Source organism: Symphalangus syndactylus, chromosome 5, assembly GCF_028878055.3.
Source record: "Symphalangus syndactylus isolate Jambi chromosome 5, NHGRI_mSymSyn1-v2.1_pri, whole genome shotgun sequence".
Classification (NCBI taxonomy): domain Eukaryota; kingdom Metazoa; phylum Chordata; class Mammalia; order Primates; family Hylobatidae; genus Symphalangus; species Symphalangus syndactylus.
The window spans coordinates 21,392,285-21,415,171 of record NC_072427.2 but is presented as its reverse complement, the minus strand read 5'-3'; the positions used below and the strand labels follow the sequence as shown (position 1 = coordinate 21,415,171).

At 48.5% G+C, this 22,887-nt stretch overlaps 1 protein-coding gene across 3 annotated transcripts in view; it reads right to left on the bottom strand.

Moving 5' to 3' along the window:
• Positions 1-21,932, bottom strand: part of ALPK3 (alpha kinase 3) — a 61,833-nt gene extending 39,901 nt beyond the window's left edge. The window contains exons 1-3 of one of the 3 annotated variants that reach the window (XM_055277340.2): positions 21,706-21,932; positions 15,940-15,978; positions 11,698-11,819 (exon numbers count right to left, since the gene is read on the bottom strand). In XM_055277340.2, coding sequence (XP_055133315.2) covers positions 11,698-11,819; positions 15,940-15,978; positions 21,706-21,848 — 304 coding nt within the window. In that variant the 5' untranslated portion in view covers positions 21,849-21,932. The remainder of the gene's footprint in view (positions 1-11,697; positions 11,820-15,939; positions 15,979-21,705) is intronic. The other 2 variants (XM_055277339.2, XM_055277341.2) reach the window with 2 other exon arrangements.
• Between the last annotated feature and the right edge of the window lie 955 nt (positions 21,933-22,887).

The following is a 22,887-nucleotide window of genomic DNA, read 5'->3' as shown; positions in this document are numbered from 1 at the left end:
CCTCCCTCATGTCCCAGCATGATCATCTCTTCCAAGAGCCCTCCTCCTTTCATTTTAGGTTCCTGAGCTGTTAGGATTATTTGACAACATGGCTAAAGCACCTATCTGTCCACCCATTCATTCATTTACCTATCATCCATTTGTCCACACATCTACACCTTCCTACCCACCCTGTCACTGGAGTGACACTGACTGAGGTGTCTGCCCAGCCCCTTCTCTGGGCACTTCCAGCCCACCCACAGGAGGAGCTCCTGGCTGTTACTGTCACGTGTCCCTTACCTCTCTGGCCATAGTGGATTGGTCCAGTAACAGACACCAGATCAGCAAATCTAGCTAATTCTTTGACCAAGTATTTGGGAATTAGGACCTAGAGACAGTCTACCATTGTATCTGAAAAATTTAGCTTCAAAAGGGTAGAGCAGCCATGTTCTGCCACATGGACTGAGAAGCAAACACTACAGTGAGAGATGGAAAAAGGAAGTTGATGTTCAGGATTGAATAAGAAGTGAAAGATAGAGAGAGTTCCAAGATACTAGTACTAGTTCCATTCCTTGCCTGGGCACAGCTGTCCTCCTCTTGTCAATTCCATAAGAAGCACCTCTGGACTTACCAATGAATCCTGCTTCATTTCTTAAGCTGACTGATCTGTGTTACTTGCTCGAAATGATACTGCTAACCTACATTCACTCAAAGATATACATTAAGTACATATGACTGGCAAGTTAGGGTTATGAGGACACAGAAGCACATAAGACAGGGTCTCTGCTCTCCAGGAGCTTATTGTGTGATAAAAAAGGTGAGACATGGCATGCACCCACACAAGGCAGCAATGCACCTAGCATCTGCATAGGTGCTCTGCCTTTCCTACTGTCTATGGATGCACCACGCTCCTAAGTAAAGCGGCCCCTCACTGGATCCCACCTGCTCATGCCTGATCAAGGACATTTCTCCAGCAATTATTCCCACTCGCTCTTGCATCATCAAACTTTTCCTCTCTGTTACATCTTTCTCATCAGCGTACAAGCCTGCTCTACTGTGTCCTTCTTTAAAAAGAACTTCCTTTGACCCCACAGCCTCCTCCAGCCCCTGCTCTCATTTCTCTGCTCTCTGCTTTACAGAAAAATTCTTTGAAAGAGCTGCCTGTACTCACTATCTTCATTTTCCTTCCTCAAATCAGACTTTATAGCCTCTCCTGCACCAGAATTGCTCTTGTCAAAGTCACTCATGACTTGTACATTGCCAAATCCAATTCCTATGCCCATCTGCCTAACCCATCAGCAGCACCAACCCCACTTCCTGAAACCTTTGCTTCACTTGCTTCTAGGACACCACTCTTTCTGGCTGCTCCTCCTACTTCACTGGCCACTTTTCCTGAGCTCTTCATCAGTCCTCCCCTCCCACCTAGACCTGCCCCAAAGCTCAGGCCCCAGAACCATTTTCCATTCTCTATTCATACTCACAACCCAGGAGGTCCTAATTCTGTCCTGTGGCTTTCAAATATATGTATGCTCATGGACTCCCAAATTTCTATCTCCAGCCCAGTTTTTTACCCTGGTTGTTATTTCTGACTGCATATCTGGCATTTCCACTTAAAAGTCTAAGAGGTATCAAGCTTACCATGTCCCATCCAAGCTCCTTAGTGCACCCCCCAAGCCAGTTCCCACAAATCTCAGTAAATGGCAACTTCATCCCTATATTTGGCTCAGGCCAAGACCTGGAGGCAATGCTGTATTCCTTTACTTGCCTCACCTCTACTCCATCAGACAATCTTGCTGGCCCTCCCTTAGAATATATCTAGAATCTGATCACTCCTTGCCATTCCCCACCAACAGCCTGGTCCACATTCCCATCATCTCACACCTCAATTTCTAGAATAAACTTCTCACTGATCTCGCTGCTTGGCTCTCTTCAGCCCATTCTCAGCAGAAAAGACAGAGTGATCCTTTTAAAATAATGTCAGATCATGGTGCTCCTTTGCTCAAAACACCCCAATTAGCTCCATTTCATGCAGCCCTCGTGATCTGGGCCCTGTGACCATGCTGGCCCCACCTCCCTCCACTCTCCCCCAGCTTGCTGCACCCACCGATGTGGTCCTGCTGGCTTGCCTCACACACCACAGGAGCACCATGCTTTGACTCCTGCAGGGCTCTGTTACTTCCCTAGAGAGGCCTTCCCTACCACCCCGTGTAAAGCAGCAACACTGTCTCCCAGGCACTTGCTATTCCTCTTACTATGTTTATTTTTCTTCATAGAACACATTGCTACCTGATATATTATACACTTAGGAGTGTGTTGGTTTACGTCCATCCTTTCCATGACAAATATCAGCTCCATGACAGCAGGGACTTATCTGTGTTATTCACTGCTGTGTCCCCAGTTCCTAGAATAGTCCCTGGTATGGAATCAACACTCATTAAATATTTATAGATGAATAAATGAAGCAATGCACTAAGTGCTTAGAGCTGCAGAGAAGGGAGCAATCACCTCTGGCTAGGGACTCAGGAAAGGCTTTTGTAGTGAGTGCCACCTGAACTCAACTTGGAGGGTGGGCAGGATTTCAGGAAAGATGGGTTCAGTCCCTCTGATCTCCCGCTTCCCCTCAGCTCTCACGTCACCTGCACTCCCCCTTCACAGCACTAATCACAATACTGTCATTGACTATTTCCTTGCCTATCTCTCCTGCTAGACTTAGGTCCCATGTGGGTGGAAACTGTATCTTGTTCACTGCTATATCCCCACCACCTAAGACAGTGCCTGACACTGAGTATGGTAATTACTTAAAAGAACTCTATGGGACGATAAGTAAATGAGTAAGTAGGGTGAACACACAGGGTGGATGGGAAGGGCATGCCTGACAAGGGAACCCCAACATGAGAGAGGGAGAGTGACAAGCAAAGGGCATGCTGGGGAACTGTGTACAGGAGCAGGGAGCAGGGGAGGCGAGGCTGCAGCAGCGTCGGCCAGGAACAAACTCTGGGCAGCCCTGGCTGTAAAGCGAGCCCCATGTTTCCACTGTGAGCTAAACCCCCTGGTTACATCACTGTGTGTGTGACCAGAGCCAGCACAGGTGTCCTCACCATCCTGTGAGATGATCTCATCCCTACAAGGGCCCAGCTCAGAGCCTCCCTGCCCCATGACTTGCCCAGCACAGCCTCAGTCTCCAGGGCATCTGAGTCCAGTCAAATCCTTGGGAAAGAGGGCAGGGGTGGGGCAAGGAGGGAGGAGCTGAATGGACCCCACAGCCCCAGGGCCGGGGCCACAGCCTCCATGCCACCCTCTGGTGCTGCCTCTACACAGTGGGGGCCAACCCGACAGCTTAGGGCTTCATAGCCACAATGAGCTTTGGAAGCAAATTTATTTGGGAGAACACATTGCCTTGAGCCCTGAATGATGTGAACTGTATCCTAAAATGCATAAAAGCAGGAGGGCTCCAGGTCCTTCACTCCCAGCTGTGCATTTGCGCATGTCCACAGGCAGGTGTGCACACACTTCTGGCCCTGGTCAGGACAGCCCATGGCGGCACTTGAGCCTGTGGCCTTCCCTCAGCCCCTTCACACCCTGTGACCTCTGTTTCACAGCCAGCAGACCTGACTCAAGAACCCAGCTTGGAAACTTGCAGCCTTGTCCCAACCATTCCCAGTTCACAAAAGCTCCGATTCAAAAGAATAATGAATGGAAATTTAAAGTTTTCAAAAAGCTTTCAAATACATAGAATTTCATTTGACCCTCAGAACACTCCTGTGCAAACGATTGCTAACATTAATGAAGACTTACTATGTGCCAGATACTAAGCTGAATACTTCTCATGTATTATCTCATCTAATCCTCACAAAAATCCTATGAGGAATGTACTCTGCTACTAATCTCCAATTTAAGGATGAGGAAATCCCAGCTCATGAAATTAAAGCTCTTGTCCAAAGTTATCTAGCTAGCAAGTAGAGAGCCACAATTCAAATCTCTCTCTTTTATAACACAGGCTGGTATTTTAATTCCTATTTTACACAAAAGGAAAATGAGGCTCAAAGAAGCTAAGTAACACCCAGGGTCACACAGCTGGCAAATGGCAAAGCCCTAGGTTTCCTTTTCCTTTCTCCAGTACTCTTTCCACTGGAGTTTCTGGGACCAATATATAAGTTTTTGCTTCCAACAGTCATTATATTAGACTTACTTCTCTAAAAAAAGTTTCTTCAGGAACATGGTCCTGTTTCAGAAGACTCAATCCCTTTGTGCAACCTGCCCACTGTTGATGCTTCCTCCTTCCAGCCCAATATGAACATGTGCACCCACATGCAAACACACACACACACAACATAGAATCTACAAAGAGCTGAGGAGAGTGGAGGAGGGAAGCCCCTGTGCTGGAGAGAGTAGGCTCCCTCAAGGAAGACAGTAGCACTCTGGCCAGAGGGGTCCCTGAGGGAGACAGGGGCTAGCGGAGGCCCACCATCTTCCCATAAGCCTACTGTGAGTTGGAAGAAACCCAGGACCTTGCCTGTCTTCTCCGTGACCCCAAGGGCTTCCATCACAGGTCAGCCAGCAGGAGCACTGGCGCAGATGACTCTCCCTCACCTGGACTAAGTTCTGACCACCAGGAAAGCATCACCTCTGCCTGACAGGGCCCTGGTGGGCTGACTCATCCTAGCCTTGTTTAGGAAATGCTATCAGCAGTGAGGAAGGAAGAGTGCACGTGTGATCACTCTGGAGACAAGCCAAGAGCAGAATAGCAGCCTCACACAGAGGCCAGTCTCAGCCAGAGGTCCATCCACCTTCCACCTCTCCAGACTAGAGAGCTCCTGTGTCTAACCCTGACTCTTTAGTTTGCAGAACCTTCTGCATTGTCCCTCCTCTCCTTCCTTTCCTTCTCCTACAGCCTGCATTTTCTCCTTGCTAAATAGAAAAGGCTTGTTTGAGGTGTGCTATGGTGATCATAGAGACCTCTTTCCTAATGTGCTATACAAAACTCAGGTAAAGCTGAGATTCTGAATGCATGTGAGGATGAGTGGGGGCAGGAAAGGAGAAGATCAACAATGGACTAAGGTATGGATATCAGAGACAGCCAGAGCCCCAGAAACCTTACAGACTCCCATTGGTAGCGTTGTAGGTCTCAGCACAGTAAGTGCTATGATATACACAGTAGGTAGGTTGTATGATATACAACCATATATCATAAAATAAATGTCTGAGCAGCCCTGCCTGGTCATCATGAGATGTGGCAGAAAAGCTTGCTCCTTTGGATTGGGCTTGAAACAGGGAACAACTTACTTCCATGATGACACTGGGAGCATTTGATAAAATACCCCATGATTCTATAAGCCAGACTGATTCTGACATCTCCACATTGCTCTTAAACTCCATGGCTACAAAGAACAGAATGGAAAAGGAGAGGAGGGAAAGCCATCCCTGACACGTGCATCTCTCAAGTGGTCCCAGGTCCCCACTGCAGCTGCCATTACCAAGGTACCAAAGCTGCAGCTGAAATGAACAGGCAATATGGAAAGTGGAAAAGGTACTGGTTTTGTCATCAGCACAGTCAAGCTTCACTGTGGTTATCTGATATGTACTGAGCATCTTTGTGCCAGCTCTGGAGAGGCATGATGTGTCAGGTGTGTGCCCTGTCCTTGTAGATGTCACGATCTTGTTGGAGAGAGAGATGTGTAAACAAAAAAACTATGTGGTGGAGGATGGAGCAAGAGCTCTCCTGGAAACACTGGAGATGACCTCCCAGAGGGCAAGCCCCTTGAAAGATGAGAAGGAATTTGCCAGGCAGAAAAAGAGTAGGCTTCTAGGTAAAAAGGCAGAATGAACACGCGATCTATCTTCACACCCTCCCTCAAGCTCACTAAACTGCCCTGAAAAGACTTTTTAATCAACATATGTAAAAGCACAAAGATAAAGTGAACAGGCAAGGAGAGTAATAGGAGCAACAAAATTTTGAAAGTTAGAAAGCAGAAGGACAAGTGGAAACTGACTTAGCGGATTCAAGACCGCTCAACCCTAAGCTAGCAGTGGAGGAAACTGAGAACTATCCTTTCGACACCAGAAAATCCCCAAAGGGCCTAAGAATTGGCAATTTGGTACCTCTGGAACTGGGAGAAAGAGGAAGGAGGAAATGTTAAAAGGTGCTTAAAAAACAAATCTCCGGAACCCTTCACCCATTCTGTCTCACTGGGTGACTGCGCCCTCTCCACCACAGCCGAAGGTGAAGTTTATTATTTGGAAATGTAAAAGTCTGCCCTGAGAGTAAGCCAGCATAACTGAGGGCATGACTGTTCTATGAAAGATAGAAAACTGTAAGAACCATATATCATCAAATAAATGTCTTATGCTGAGAGCCCACCCAACCCTCTGAACTGCATAACTCCCAGAAAACCGTTTGCTAGGAAACCTAGCAAGTCCAAGAGGAAGGAACTAAAGAAACTTACTTGGCAGTTCCCAATAGTGGCTACCTAGGTCACCCTACAGTAAACAGCCAAGTTTTCAGGCCCCTCCTCCTTGCTCAGAACCTCTGATCAGCTCTTAAGTCTCCTACTCTTGCTCATTATCTGACAGCCAAAGATTTCTAGATATGGGAGGAAAGCCTGTAATCGAAGATTAATGATAAAATTAAATTAAACAGAGAAAAAGCAAGACAGAAGAAAAACTATGCAAGGAAAAGGAAACTTTTAGAAAACTATCATTAATAAATGTCTCAGAGCTAAGAAAAGATACTACATTCATGAAAAGTGCAGGATGCTATAGAAAATGACAAAAATTAAAACCCTGGGAAATTAAAATTCAGTAGAAGAGTTGAAAGATAAAACTGAGGAAATCTCCCAGAAAGTAGAGCGAAAGACAAATAGATGAAAGGGAAATAAAGGATAAGAAAATAAAAGTCCACGTCCAGGGGAACAGCTATCCAAACAGGAGTTCGTAATGTAAGATGACAGAAAACAGGAGGATAAAATCAAATTTGCCAGAACTAAAGGCTCTCCGTTTCCAACTGAAAGCATCTAAGCATGTTCCAGGGTGAAGAAACCCATATTGAAATACATCACTATGAAATACCAGAACACTCTTAGAAGCTTCCAGAGAGAAAAACTGGTCACATGCAAGGAATTAGGATCAAACTGTCTTCTCACTCTGAAAAGCAACATTGGAAGCAAAAAGATAATAGAACAATGTCTAAAATTCTGAAGGAAAATTATTTTCAGCTTATAATTCTATACCCAGCCAAATTCCCAAGAAAAAGTAAAGTAGAAAAAAAGAGGCCGGGCACAGTGACTCATGCCTGCTATAATCCCAGAAGTTTGGGAGGCCAAGGTGGGAGGATTGCTTGAGCCCAGGAGTTTGAGACCAGCCTGGCAACATAGTAGGACTTAGTCTCTATCACACACACACACACACACAAAAAATAAGTTGGGTGTGGTGGCACATGCCTGTGGTCCCAGCTACTCAGGAGGCTGAGGCAGGAGGATCACCTGAGCCAGGGAGGTTGAGGCTGCAGTGATCTGTGATCATGCCACTGCACTCCAGCCTGGGTGACAGAGGAAACCTTGCCTCAAAAAACAAACCAACCATTTTGTCAAATGGCATTTGTTTTGTTTTCTCGGATTTGTTGAGATGACCATATGGCTTTCCTTCTTTAGTCTGTTAGTATGGTATATTTACATTGACTGATTTTTAATGCATAACCAATCTTTCATTCCTGGGATAAACCCCACTAGGTCATGGTATATTTTCCTGTTTACCAGCATTTGCCTGTTTGCCAATATTTTGTTAAGAATGTTTTTATCTATGTTGATGAGGAATCATAGTCTTGTAGTTTTCATTTCTTGTAATGTCTTTATCTGGTTTTGGTATTAGAATAATGTTGGCTTAGTAAAATGAATTGGGAAGCATTTTCTTTATCTACATATTCTGGAGAATTTGTGTGTAATTGGTGTTATGGGCTCAATTGTTTTCCCCTCCCCTAAATGTGTAATTTGAAGCTCTAACACGTGGTACCTCAGAATATGGCTGTATTTGGAGATAGTGCCTTTAAAGAGGTGATTAAGTGGAATCAAGGGTGGGCCCTACTCCAGCATGACTTGTGTCCTTATAAGATGAGTAAATTTAGACACACAAAGACACACGAGGGATGGGCATGCGCAGAGGAAAGGCCACGTGAGGCCACAGAGCGAAAGTGGTATCTTTGAGCCACAGAGAAGGGCCTCAGAATGAAATCAGCCCTGCCAGCATCTTGATCTTGGACTTCCAGACTCCAGAACTGGGAGAAAATAAATTTCTGTTATTGAAGTCCCTCTATTTGTGGTATTTTGTCATGGCAGCCCTAGCAAACTAATACAATTGGTGTTTCTTCTTCCTTAAGTATTTGGTCAAGTTCACCAGTGAAGCCATCTGGACCTGGAGTTTGTTTATGGGAAGATTTTAAACTATACATTCAGCGGTTTTCATAGATATCCAGCTATTTCCAGTTGAGTGACTTTGTGTCTTTTGAGGAAATTGACCATTTTATTGTAATTGTTGAATGTATTTTTACACTCATTTTAATACCAAAAATTACAAATAAAAAAATAAAAACCACCAAAAAAAAAAAACAAAAAACAAACCAACCAAACCAACAAACAAACAAAAACATTTTCAGACACAAGGAATCCAACATCTACTTCCCATGTACTCTTTCTAGAAAGCTACCAAAACAAGAATGTAAATCAAGAAAGAAAAAAATGTAGAATACAAAAAGCAGGAAAGTTACCACAGAAGAGAGGTAAAGCAAATCTAGAGGATGGTAACTGTGTACTAGATGCAGAGAGAAACGAAGGCACATTAGACCAGAGGGACTCAAGGGAGAGCAAGGTCCAGACCTTGCCATCACCATGCCCTCTGCTACTGCACCATCTTCAGGACCTGATGAAACCAATGGGGCAGTATTCAATAAAGCAAAAAAATAAACCAAGAAAGGAAGACATGAGATCCAAGAAACTGAATTAAACCCACAGAAAAGCAAAGAGAAGACCCAGGATAACAGCTGTGTATCAGGCCCTAAAAGGCTAGCAGTTCAGATAAAAGAAGAATGGAGAGCTCCAAGAGGAATATCTCCAAGGAAAGTAACTGCCAGATTACTGATGTCACTGACCTTGCAGAATATTGTATTAAGAGGCTATTAGGAGGTATAAGAAAAATTAGCAACAGATACAGAAAAAAGAAACAAATGAAAAACTATGGAAAGTACTAACCTTTGAAGAAACAAAAGAAAAAAATATAAGCATAGTATGCTACAATGTTCAGTTATGAATAATATTACATAGGCATAGTAAGGTAAACAGTAAATGTTGATTTAAGCAAAAATTATGATATAACTGAAGCAGGATAGTTTTAGAAAACTATCATTAATAAGAGTCAAGGAAGTAACCATGTCCTCAGGACACAGCAACCATCGGGACCATACAGTCAACACAATAAGGCCCAGCATGAGCATTGTAAAGTTCATTCAAGCAAAGCTATCTCCAGGAGGGAATTCCCATGTAGAGAGCAGGAGCATTTTGATTTTACCTGTCCTCAAACTCACCCTTTGCTCATTGGAATAGTAAAAAACCACCCCTGGGTGGAGATTTAAGATGCATGTCTCATTAGCATGGGTGTGTTGGCATGCGTCTGTGGTCCCAGATACTTATGATGTATAAACAAGCATGTACAGCTACTGCGCATGTGCACCCAGAGGACCACCCAGAACATGCTTCCGAGCAACACCTCTTCCTACCTCCTCATGAATAATCATGTAAGACTTACAGAAAGGGAGTTGCCCTAGGTACCAGTCTTTGCTGTCTCATCCTCACAAGAAGCCCGTGCTGAATCTTCTCTCTCTCAGGGTGTCCTGTCTATTCTGCACCTAACTTTTACAGTATTCTTTTTCCTTTGCAATAAATTGTCCTATCTCCTTTGCTGTGTGTCTTTTGTTTAAAGTTTTTTAAACTAAGAAGACAAGAACCAAAGTTCCACAACTGCTGTCAACGTAATTATATGAAGAAGATAAGTTTAGGGAAACAGAGAAAATGATGGCATAAAAGAGCTAATTCCTTATCTACCATAACAGGAAGACAACAGAGAACATCTAAAACTGAAGAATTTCACGTAGTACTCAGCATGATGGAAATGTATACATGCCAGAAGAAACGACTAAAAGCTGAAAACAGTTGCTTCTGGGAAGACAAATTGAGAGGGGTGAACTGCTGTATTTTGAAATATGCCTTTTAGTATAATTTGAAGTCTTAATTATGTGCATATATTTATTTGACAAAGTAAAATTTAATTTTCTTTAAAAAGAAGGATTAAGGACTTTCTAAATAGAGAAAATGAGATGTGCAAAAGCACGAAGCTGTGAAAGAACCGGGTTTTTCTAGCAAACTGTAAGTGCCACAGTAACACAGGAGACACAGGCGGGAAGCAGCATGAGATGCTGGAGAGCAAAAGCAGTGTCTCCCTCACTAGTGCTGCGGACTTTGGCAACGCATCAGCCTCTTTCAGCTTCCTCCTTGGTAAAATTTGACTAAAAATAGCACTTACTTCATAGGCATTTGTAAGAATGCAATGACAATGGAAACAGACAACTTGTGAAATTCACCATACCCATACAAAGGTATGGGATGCATACCTATGTCCCTCGGAGCAGAGTGTTCTCAGTTTGCAGCTCAGAGGGTTGAGTAAGGGTGAGAACTGCCCAACTGAGAAGCTGTTTACTGGCTGGGGTAATCAAGTCCCCCAGAATTCACAGCTGGAAACCACAAATGACCTTGACTTACAGAAACAACAGGCTCTCCAGAGGGAGCCTGGGCCTGGGATCTGATAGCTGCACAGCTGGGAGGGGTGGGTACCCATTCGTGGGTCCTGCGGGCCCTGAGGCTGGTCAGGTTGGAGTCTCTACTGGGTAGTCTGGGGGAGAGGCAATGTCTGGAACCACCCTCCCAGCACTCCCCACTATCTTCCCTTTCCAAGGAGTATCACTCTGCTTCCTATTCTGCCAAATGGTTGCTTCAAATTCCACCACGAAGCTCAGTGAAATGCAAATAACAGTAGTCAGTTTCTAACTCTTATATGGTACTTACTGTATACATCAGGTACTACTCCAAACACTTTGCATGTATTAACTCATTCAATCTCAAATAACCCTATGAAGTGCATCCTATCATTATCCCCACTTTACAGATGAGGCAGCTGAGAGGTTATATAACGTGCTCAGTAACATCATTGGAAAGGGGATGAGCCAGGACTCCAAGCCAGGCAGTCTGCCTCCAGGATCTGTGGTCAGAATCACCACATGCAATTCTCCTCTCAGGCTTGAGACTCCCAACCTTCAAATTACTCAACTATAACATGGGGATACTCAGGAAGATGGCCTCAAAGATCTCTTTCCATTGGAGTACTTCTTTTCTTGCAACAAATAAGGCCATTAGTCATGGATGTATGCCTGAGGGTCAGGAACCTTCACTGAGGACAGGTTCGGAAGAAGAGTAGGGTATATATGTGGCTCCAGAATGGGGGAAGCAAAGGGCACCAGCCCACACAGGGATGTTAAACTGGAGAGAAAGCTCAGAAAGTAAACGTCACCTCACATAGTTTTGTACACACAGCCCGCCACCCCACCATTCCTGTCCTCACAGCCTCCTTGGACCCTGCTCTGTGCAGAGGCCCTGGCATGGAGCATACAGACAGCCTCCTTACCTGTGACGATGCAGGTGAACCTGACGTCGCTGTCCTCGGACACAGACCGGGACTTGAGCGTGGTCTCAAATAGTGGCTGGGTCTCCTCTGTGAGCTGAGCAATGATGGAGCAGAAGGTGCTCCTAGGAGAGGCAAAGAGCTATTCAGAGCTGGCCTTCCCCACAACAAACAGCACAGCCCGGCCTGTCCAAGGCAGCTTCCGTCTTACCATGCCTGCCCATCTTCCTGTGGCCAGAGCTCCAGCACCCAGGCAAGTCTTTCTTCAAGGCAGCTTGTGCCTCTTGGCCAGGCTGGGGCCAGGTATCAAGGGGTTGAATGGAATCCTGACCCAGACCCATTACAATAGGCAAGCTACTGACCATGGGCCAGGCTCCTGAGCATGCCAGGCTACAAGCCCAGGTGTCCCATCCCATCATTGTTTCAGGGGCCTTACTTCACCCTGCACCTTTCATCTCCAGGGACACTGGTGCATGAGGGAGACACACAGATAAGTAGGTCAAGCCTCAGAGATGGAGCCCCCAGCATAGCAGAGCCTCCATTCATGCCAAGAGGGGAAGGCCAGCCAACCCTCAGTGATTCAAGGTCCTAAGAGCACAGGAGCCTCTCCTAGAGCTTGGGCTCAGAAGAAAAGCTCCTACATTTGTGAGTGCAGACCCACAATGGACAAAGAATAAGCTGGCCAATGCCAAGTGTCTAGACCCAAAGGGGGACTCTAATTCATAAGGGTATCAGAAAGGAGAGACCCAGCCCACAAGGGGCTGGGAAGCAGCCTTGGAAAGCCAGCTGTGGCTCCCCTGCTCCATCCCTGGATACCACATGCTGAAGTGAAACATGGTTGGCTGCTCCAGGACCAACCAGCAGGAGTGCCAAACCACAAACAGATCCACCCCTGCAAAAGCCAGAACTTTTAGTTCCCTTCTCCAGTCCATCTCCCAGATTTCAGGGCCATCAGTAAGCATTGAGTCCAGTACAAACTCACCAACAATGCTCAGGGCTTACAGTCTTCTCCTTCCTGGGCCCAGGAAGCAAACCACCATGCCAAACCCTTTCAAGGGCCAGCAGAGACACAGTGTATTCCTAGGTGTGAAGCGCCACCACATAGGCAGGTTTTGTGGTGCACAAGCCGTGCCCGGCCCTCCCTCCCCAGGCACACATCCCATTGTGAGCAGCAGAGAGGACTGTGAGGGGGCAAAGGGAAGAGAAGCAGGAGAAACTGTAGTGAGAAAGACACATCATTCAAAGGTGCCTTTCCCTGTGCCTCAGAGGAAGGGATGGTCACCCAAGGGCAATGTTTGTCTGTCCATGGCTTCTCTGCCAGGGGCCAAGAGAGTCTGTGGAAGCAGAAGCAAACGGGATCTAGAACCCTACACACTTTGTGGGGAGAGATTCCACATTTGTTGTATCTTTTCTGTGAATATTATTCTAGACTTGAGTTTGAGGAGAAGGGTTGTACCCCAGAGAATATCTGGAATCAAGTAAGGCTTCTGGACTGACGGAGTTCCCGCTATGGTTTTACCACAGGAATGTAGATACCTGGGCATTCACGGAGTTGACAAGGGCCCTCCGCTACAAAGATCACCCATAAAGGGGATCCCAGTCTCACATACCTGAACATTTGAGCCGGGTCTGCAGTTAGACATGTTCTGTAACACTCCCTACAACCTTCCCTCGGCTACAACTCATCTGTGCAATAAGCTTCTTTTCCTTTTCTTCTTAAGCCACTCAGAAATAGAGGGTCCTCAGGGCCTAGGCTATCAACTCCCTGAACACTCCGGAAGTGTTAATATCTGAAAACATTTCTTGCTGCTATCATACTAACAGCAATTTCTGATTTGGAGAAATATCAAATCTCAATCAACACTTTCCAGAAACCACCAGGCTAAACATAATCCTGCTTCCATGATTCTGTAATTAATTCAAACCATCCCTAATTATGTCCTCCCTGCATAATTTGAATCCTATCTCATCCGTGACCTTGAGCCTGGATCCAATATTCAGCTTAAGCTCCTAGGTATGAAGCCGCTTTGACAAGCCTAAGAAAATCATTTCAGCTACTGGATAAGTGAGACAACAGGGAAACTATGCTTTAAGAAAATTTGCAGAGACAAATGCTCATGCTAGATATTGAAAAACAGGCCAGGCGTGGTGGGTCATGCCTGTAATCCCAGCACTTTGGGAGGCTGAGGCTGGCGGATCACGAGGTCAAGAGATCGAGACCAGCCTGGCCAACATGGTGAAACCCCGTCTCTACTAAAAATACAAAAATTAGCCGGGCGTGGTGGCAGGCACCTGTAGTCCCAGCTACTCGGGAGGCTGAGGCAGGAGAATCGCTTGAACCTGGGAGGCAGAGGTTGCAGTGAACCGAAATCGTGCCACTGCACTCCAGCCTGGTGACAGAGAGAGACTCCTCAAAAAAAAAAAAAAAAAAAAAAGAAAAACAAATAGTTATTTTATTTCACTATTCTTTTTGAATGGAAAAGAACATATCTTCTCAAACTTTCCACATTAGGTCCTAAGCTGTATTATAAAAAAATGTTTACATTAGAATACAAGTAACAGCTGAAAGGTATGGCTAGATGAAAGCCTTCTCTTTCAGGGAAGTGGGTTTGGGGTACATTTGGAGGCACAGGGAGAGTCACCGTATATACTATCATGTTCTGCTGAATGTCACACAGCTTCTCGTTGCCACAAGCTTTCTGTCCCTGTCCTCCAAACCACTTGAATGTGGGATGGACTCTGAGTGTGCTGCACCCTATCCCCTGGAGAGCCGGGAAGTCCACACATCTGGAAATGGTCTTGTCCAACCCTGACAAGTCCTTCCAACTCCATGACTTCACAAGGATATCACAGACTAATCGTATATCTCTAAAGAACACCAGAATCATTGGTTTTCATGATGTTCAGTGGAACCTAACCTTGCCCTTAGGTAAGGTTTGGTTTGCCCAGGTCGTCTCCTTTCAATGCTTACCACACTCCACTTGGAATTAGTCGTGATATCCTCAGTTCCACCCATGAGCCACACAGAACAAAGTCTCCTCAGTGTTCATCCCCATCAAAGACCATGGACATAGTAGTTGCTAATCATGTCTGTAAACATTAGCTATTTGGAAACCAGTTAGCTATTCTGAAATCTTCTTCTGTGTGAAGAAACTGTAGCTAGCTCTCCCCAAATCTATCAGAGTCTGGGACGAGGCCCAAGTGGTGGGAAGTAGCCAGGAAATGTTCCCATTTTGATTGTAACAGTCAGTTCAGCCAAGGGTAAAGAGCTGTCCTCAGTTCAGGAGGCAAGAAGACAGTCATTCAACCAGCAAGCCTGGACCATGAGCCTGCCCAGACCTTGCCCTGATTCTGCAGCAGATTCAGAGAATAAGCTATGCGGGAATACACTAACGTGGTATTCTCTGATCTCACAGAGTTCACAGTCTTCAGGGATGGGGAGGAACCAAAGGAAAGGAAAATTCAGAGAAAGAGGAGGTAAAAGGAGAACTTAAATGACTGCAGAAAAAAATTTTAAAAGGCAGTTGCCATGGTTAGAAGAAGATAGAAAATAAGGTACCACACCTAGGTATGTGGTTACAAAAAACATGAAAACCTAGAATTGGGGCCAGGCACAGTGGCTTACACCTGTAATCCCAGCACTTTAGGAAGCCGAAGCAGGAGGATCCCTTGGAGCCAGGAGTTCAAGACCAGGGAACACAGTGAGACCCTGTCTCTACAAGAAAATTTTTAAAAATTAGCCAGGCATCATGGTGCATGCCTGTAGTCCCTGCTACTCAGAAGGCTGAGGCAGGAGGATCCCTTGAGGCCAGGAGTTCAAGGCTACAGGGAGCCATTGCACTCCAGCCTGGGCAACATGACAGAGCAAGACCCTGTCTCTAAGAAATAAAAAACCTAGGATGGGGAAGAGGTGGGTCATGTGACATGACTCGTGGCTCTCTGTTCTGTTCCCATGGTGTCTCCTAGGGACACAGAGATGTCATTGCAGGCATCTCAGAGACCCCTGCCCGTATTTCTATTCCTGAGATCCTGTGCCCATCTCAAATGGCCCATGCAAGCATCAACTCTGGCCCCCTGTGAGAGCCATGTTCACCAGAGTACCTTCTTGCACTCTCCCCACCCGCCCTCCAGCTCTCCCCTCACCCCATGCAGCCTGATTAGTGCACGAGCAGTCACTCAGTGGCCCCTCAATGCCCAGACCCAAGGAAAAAGCAGTCAGAGAAATGTAGTGCAATATGCATTTACCTTCCAGAGCTGGGGTGAGACAACCGGTTGCTTGATAAGCTAAGCAAAAACAGCAAATGGAATCATTAGGCCAAAAAAGCAAGAAGGAAGTAGGCGAAATCAACAGTCGCAAACTATTAATCGGCCACCATCTGGGGCCCAGAAGCCTTTCTATTAAAAGGGACCAGCTGTCTTAGTTGGCCTGCTCCATTGAGCAAGTGGCCTGACCACCGGACACCAGTGTCTCTGAAACCAAGAGCTCATTAAATGCAGCAGAGTCCAGGAAAATGGTTAGGCAGGAAGAAGGCCCCTTGGGGCTGTGCTTTGAGAAAGGTGTGTCCCAGGCATTTGGGTCACTGCCCCCAAGAGGGAGGCTTACAGCTGCCTGGCATGTTTCCCCACCCCACAGCACACCAGCCTGGGGGCAAGCTCCTGCTTCAATTCTTGGCCTTCGGGAGAAAAGAGCCCCATTCCTGGAAATCCCCTGAGAGGCTAGGAGAGACAGGTGGCTTGGAGACACCCACCATTAATATGTTAAAGTATGGTTAAAGAGGCCACACAAGGCAAACCAGCTGGGAGAGTGAAAAAGAGAAAAACAAAGCAGTTAATTCAGCAGGAGCTAGGAGGCACCCAGCTCCATGGTCCACACAAGGCCCATTCTGCCTGAGGCCCCAATCATCCCTCCTGCCTGGGGCAGCTAGGAAAGGCCACCGCGAAGGGCACTAGGATGAGGACCCACACAGGACCGCCCCTTAGTGGAGTCTAGCCCACTTACTATGAGCCAACTGTTCCCTCTCCCTCCTCCTTTCCTGATACAAAAATCTCCAGTGGGGACCTGGATCCCAGCTCCTTGAGAGATGTCAGAGGTCACCCCATCCACACTCCCTTCAGCTGCCCCTATCATGAGAAGAGCTCTCCCTTCCTTACCAGCAGCCCAGCCTGTTCACTGGTGCTCACGGTCTATGTCTCTAACCATAAGAAAGCTCTATGAGGATCCCATCTCTTTATAACCGCAACACTGAACCCATCCTTTTCCCTAAAACCTGGCTTCACCCCTAACCCCGGGCTCCTGGGTTGGTAGATACCTCCAGCATTCTCCCAAACTCCTAAGCTCAAAACCTGCCATCTTGGACTACTTCTTCTTCCCCAACCCCAAATCCAGTCCGTACAATTCTTGGCCCTTCTTTCTCCCTTTCTCTCTACTCTTGTTGTTGCACTACAATCTAGACCCTCATGGCTCCACATTTGATGACCACCTCAACCCCTTCTCCTTAACCCCTCATATAACCCATTTCTCTAACAAAATGCTGCAGTCCCCCAGTGTAGAGGACACTGAGTCTCCACTCCTTGACTGGGTGGGTAGGGCCCTACCTGATCTACTCACACTCCCGCTACAACTAGATTCCCTCTACTTCCCAATGCTCCAGCGCCACCACAGCCAGGCCTGTCCCTTATTGGCATGAACAGTCCTTCCTGACCCCTGAGCCTTCCCTTTTGTCCTCCCTGTTTGGAAAGTCCTTCTTCCCTCCTACTGCTCAACTAAATCCTGCCCATCCAGCCTTCAAACCTAGTTCTTGTAGCTTCTGTGGCTCCTAGTGCAGTGCCGCACAGACAATGGGTATTTAACTGCTGTTCTAAAGAAGGGAGAGAGAGAGGGAGGAAGAAACAAAAAGAGGAGGAAAGTAGAGTGGGGGAGCTCGGGGAGGGAGAGAGGGCACAGGAGAGAAAGGCATTTTTCAAGCAGGAAGGGTGCTGCCCCCGAGAGGGAGCTGCTGCTCCAGAAAAGATGGAAAGGAGTGTCCTAGAGTGCAGCTGCCTCTGCTCAGAGCTTTAAAAATCCTCTGGAGGCCGTGTGGACAGAACCTCCCATGGTTCCAAGGCACTGGCCAACTCCATCCTTTCCTGATCATAAATATCATTTGTCCCTCTCCTTTAGGATTGGGAGATTTCTTCTTCTTTGGGTCTGGACTTCTTCCCTGGGAAGGAGAGGGGGAGAGTTAACTTTCTAATTCAGAGAGGAAAATGACAAGGTCCACCTGCACGTGGGTCAAGAAGTGAGCTAGGACAGAGGACCCCTCCCCCAGCTCTGCTGCTCCTGGACCAACTGTCCTGCCCTCTCTAGGCCTCGCCCTTACATTGTTAGTCAGGTCAGGAGAAACCCTGGGCTAATGGAGGCACCTGGTCTTCAGAAGGTGGGAGACCTGCCTGTGCCCTGCTGGCTGGGCCACAGCTAGGCTCAGGGCTGTCACCCAGGCAGGGGAGCTCCCCATTTACTGCCTCTGAGGGGGAGCCGAATGAGAGGCATCAAATGTTGGGGCATAAAAGCTTTAAAGAGTTCTTCGTGCCACCTTCATCTCTCAAAATGGGAATTCATACATAAGCAGAATAGAAAAAAAAAAAAAGGTTGGGGGTGGGGTTGGAATTCAGGGCCCAGAAAGGAAAGATCTCCCCATAAAGGAGTGAAGTTAGGACTGAGCACAGTGGCTCATGCCTGTAATCCCAACACTTTGTGAGGCTGAGGTAAGAGGATCGCTGAAGCCCAGGAGTTCAAGATCAACCTCGGTGATATAGCAAGACCCCATCTTTATAAAAAATAAATAATTAAAAACTAAACCGGCGTGGTGGCTCACGCCTGTAATCCCAGCACTTTGGGAGGCCGAGGCAGGCAGATTACCTGAGGTCAGGAGTTCAAGACCAGCCTGGCCAACAAGGTGAAATCCCGTCTGTACTAAAAATACAAAAATTAGCCGGTTACAGTGGCAGGCATCTGTAATCCCAGACTACTAGGGAGGTTGAGGCAGGAGGATCACTTGAACCTGGGAGGCAGAGGTTGCAGTGAACAGAGATCACACCACTGCACTCCAGCCTGGGTGTCAGAGCAAGACTCCGTCTCAAAGAAAAAACACACTAAAATAATAAATACATAAAAGAGTGAAGTAGGCTATGGAAAACCAGAACTGACCATGGAAGCTGGGGGCCTCCATCCCTCCTGGCTTTCATCTATTCTGGGACATAAAAGGCCTTTGGACAGTCCTGGCCTGATACCTCAGGTTCCCTAAAAGCCCTAGACAGACAGCCTGGCTGACCCGTGCTGAATAGCAGAGCTTGTTTCAAAGCTGTCTGTAGTAACATCATAGGTTCTGTGACTTCTCTGAGCCCACCTGGACCAAGGCCTCCAAGAATCCAGGGGGGCAGGGGCTTCTGGAACTTCTTTCTGAGTGTCCCGTAAAAGCTAATTAATCATAACTGCTTCTACCCAACTGTGGCCCCCCCTTAACTTCTCTAGCCTACCCACATCTCATTGTTCTATGGGGGTGAGGTCCTAGATACCAGGTGACCTAGGGGCTGGGCCTACAGTTTGGTGGGACTATCTGCATGTGCGACCTCTGACCCCGGTGGGCATTGGAAATATTCTTGCACTGACATAGACTGGAAACCCTTTCAGAGCTGTGGGACAGAGAGAGGTGCACGGGGATATAGGTTCTGGGCTATCCACTAAGGCCTCTGGTGTCCATCAGCTTAGCTGTCCGTCAGCTCCCAGGGGCAGCCCCTTCTCACAAAGGCCCATGAGGATGATGCCTGGAGAGCTCCATGACACATCTGTGTGAAGGTAGACCCAGAAGATGTTGGAGCCAAGAGTGAGTGGGGACAGAACTTGCCTCTCAGTCAGGACGCTGGCATAGTCAGGGCTCAGCTGGCCTGGAGCCAATATAGCTGGCAAAATTCTTGAGGGACCGTCTTTCTCCCTATCTCTAGGGAGCTCTCCCCACCCCCACAGGCAGTGAGGCTGTTCTGAGGGACAGCAGACAGTACGATGGCTCCCTCCAACACATGTCAGGCCTTGCTAGAGAAGCAGGAACTGTCTCACCCCCTCCACTCCCCACTGCAGCCCCAGTCACATTCTCCCCACTTTGGCCAAAGGCTTTTCCAGAGGCCTAGTAAATCTGGCTGTCCTTGTCTCTCAGAACCTCTGGGGGTCTGTGGCTAGCTGGCAGGAGCAGTAAAAAACTCTGCAGGGGCAAAACACAGCCCAAAGTCCAAAGCTTTCTCCCACTCCTCCTGTCCTGCCCCCTCCAGATACTTGAAGAAAGAGACTCCTTTTAAGAACATTCCCATTTAGGTCCAAAGGGACTTAAGCCAGCCACTTCTATCCTACCTCTAGCTCTCAGGCTGGCACAAGCTTTGTGCTCATGAGGTGTACAATTAACATTTATCTATCATACAACTGCTCAGCCAGGCAGCAGCACTATGTCCACTCTCCAGCCCTTTTCCTAAAAGCCCAGATCCCCTGCCCTCCCCATTCTGCCTGGTTTTCAAGGCACTCTTTCCTCCCTTCTTTCATTGCTGCTGTCTCCAAGAAGGACCCTGGTTCCGCCTCTTCTGTTTGTTCCACTGGTATTGACAAAGGCCAAACACAGGAGGCAAAGCCCAGACAAGTCACTGTGACAAATGGGAGGCTCCCACAAGGGAGTCAGCTTCTCTAAGGACTGGAATAAATGTCCAAATTTCATTCCAGTTTATCTGTACAGCCAGGAGTAGGAAAAAGGGGTATTCTTTCCTGGCAGCCAGGGGCCTTGTTGAGTCTGACTCAGTCACTAACATCAGTCCTCAGACCTGCCCTAGACATGTGACACCATTTGACGAGTTTTATGCAGAAACCGGTTCCGGTTACATTTGAACTTTCCCAACTCCAAGGTCAATAGGACTCAGCCAATTCACGAGGAAGTGCCCAGGACTTTTCCTGAATGTCCTTGATACCTGTTTTTATGCTGTTTTAGGAATGGAGAACAAGAGGTCTCTGGACAGCCTCTTGGAGGAATGGCTGTTTTCTGCATAATACACAAGTCAAGTTCTCAGGCTATGCAACAACCACTATCTCAACACATTTCCCTTTGGAAAATAGACTCCAGAAGTGGAGGGAAACTGAGCTGCCCACAGAGGGCAGGAAGTGTCTGTCTCCATGGCAATGCGCGTGTCCACGTGTGCCTGTGTGCCTGTGATTGCCTGGATACGTGTCTATTGTCTTTGTGTCTTTATATCTGTGGGTGGCCTCGCTGCTAAAACAAAGCTTCCACACCTCTTGAACTCTTGGAAGACCAGTGAAGGGCTCATCAGTTCCACACCTCCCTTGGCATTTCACTTCCCCAAACCGGACAGGGCACTTGGCTCCCTCAGAGCTGCAAGTCCTTAATTCCCAACATCTCCAGACAGTACCTCATCCCATCCGCTATCTCACCAGCCCCTACTCAGGTCCTGGGGAGGACCCAAGTCCTGGGCCCAGTAGAGGAACCTTATTTACAAAGGTTTATTTCTTCCTGGAGAACCTCCCCATCCTGAGCTAAGCAGCCCCTACTCTGGGCAGCCCCCCAGCACCCTCTCCGTGTCCCCACCAGTGCTCTCCCCCTCCCTTCCTGCCAGGGAGGAATTTCAGCCACTCTGGCTTTCCTTATCGCTAACTGTGGAATCCCAAGCCAGGGAGTAGCAGGGTAGGGGGGCGGGGGAGATAAGGAAAGCCTTCAGACCCCATGAAATCACTCCAAAGTGGAGCCTTTGTCCTCTCTTGAGCCTCGCATTGCCAGAGGCCTGAGGCGCGTGGATCAGGAGGGGTCACAAGGGGCTATGAAGGCCATTCCAGGCCCGGCCATGTCCCCAGGCCCTGGGCCTTGGGGCTGAGAGGGCTCGAGGGCGCAGGCCCAGCCCAGGCCTCCAGGGGCCAGGCGGCCCTCAGAGGGACCAATCCCAGGGCCTTGCCGGCCCGACGCCACCCTGCCACTTGGTGCCACTCACCTGGTCTCGGGCCGCACGCTGAGCAGGTAGCTCCGGCTGGCTGGGCTGGGGATCCACACGGGGCCGTCGTCCTCACCGTCGACCCCCGCCCCCGACCGCCCGTCCGCGCCCCAGCCCCGACTAGGGGCCCTCCGCGACCCCATGGCACCGCCCTCCCCGACCGCCGGCCCCGCACCCGCCGCTGCCTCGCCTGTCCTCTAGGCCCCGGCCCCCGGGCCCCTGCCCGCCGCCGCCGCCGCCGCCGCCGCCGCTCCCGCCCGCGGCTGACGCGCGCCCCTATTTATAGCCGGTGGCCGGGCCGTCGTCACCTGCTGCTGTCCCTCCCCCGGCCCGGCCCGACCCGGGCAGCGCGGCTCGGAGACGCCGGGGGGCGCCGGGCCCCATGTGCCAGCACTAGGGCCGGCTCCGAGTCCGCTCCCTTGGCGGCCCTGGTGTCTGCAGTGGAGCCGCGGCGGGAGAGGCCCGGGAGGCCTCGGGAAGAAGGCGCAGCGGGTGTCCTGGTCACGGAGACCAGGACAGGCCTCTTCGTGGAGCTCCCAGGACCCGGCTCCCGGCCGGCCTTCCTCCCCTGCTCACGTCAGGTGTGGCATATGAGGGGTCCACGAGGCCTGGCCGGGGCCAGGGAAGCCAGGTCAACCGCTGGCCAGCTTGGGCTAGACCGCGGGAGACCAGGGAGCCAAAGAACCGGCCCTCTTCCTGGCACCAGCCCTGACTGACCCTCGCCTTGCCTCGCCAGTGGCTGTTGACCCAGCACATAGACAAGCCCAGCCACCTCCATCAGTGACCTGAGTCCCTGGGAGGCCGGAACCCCTTGGGATCTCTCTCTCCTGTCTCCTCCCACACCCCCAGTAACTAGCATAGGTTAGGGGCTCAATTAACACTTCTGGAATAACTGAACCTCCTTCTTCACTCCTTCAGCCTCCATTTCTCAGCACCAGAGGGGGAAATGGGCTGAGTCCTGATGCCCAGAAAAATAATCAAATCATGCAACAATTTCCAAGAACTGGTGCCAAGCAATGCCGACACCTGGTCTAAATATTGGAAGTGCCCACAGACTTTTTTTTTTTTTTTTGAGACGGAGTCTCGCTCTGTCGCCCAGGCTGGAGTGCAGTGGAGCAATCTCGGCTCACTGCAAGCTCCGCCTCCCGGGTTCACGCCATTCTCCTGCCTCAGCCTCCCGAG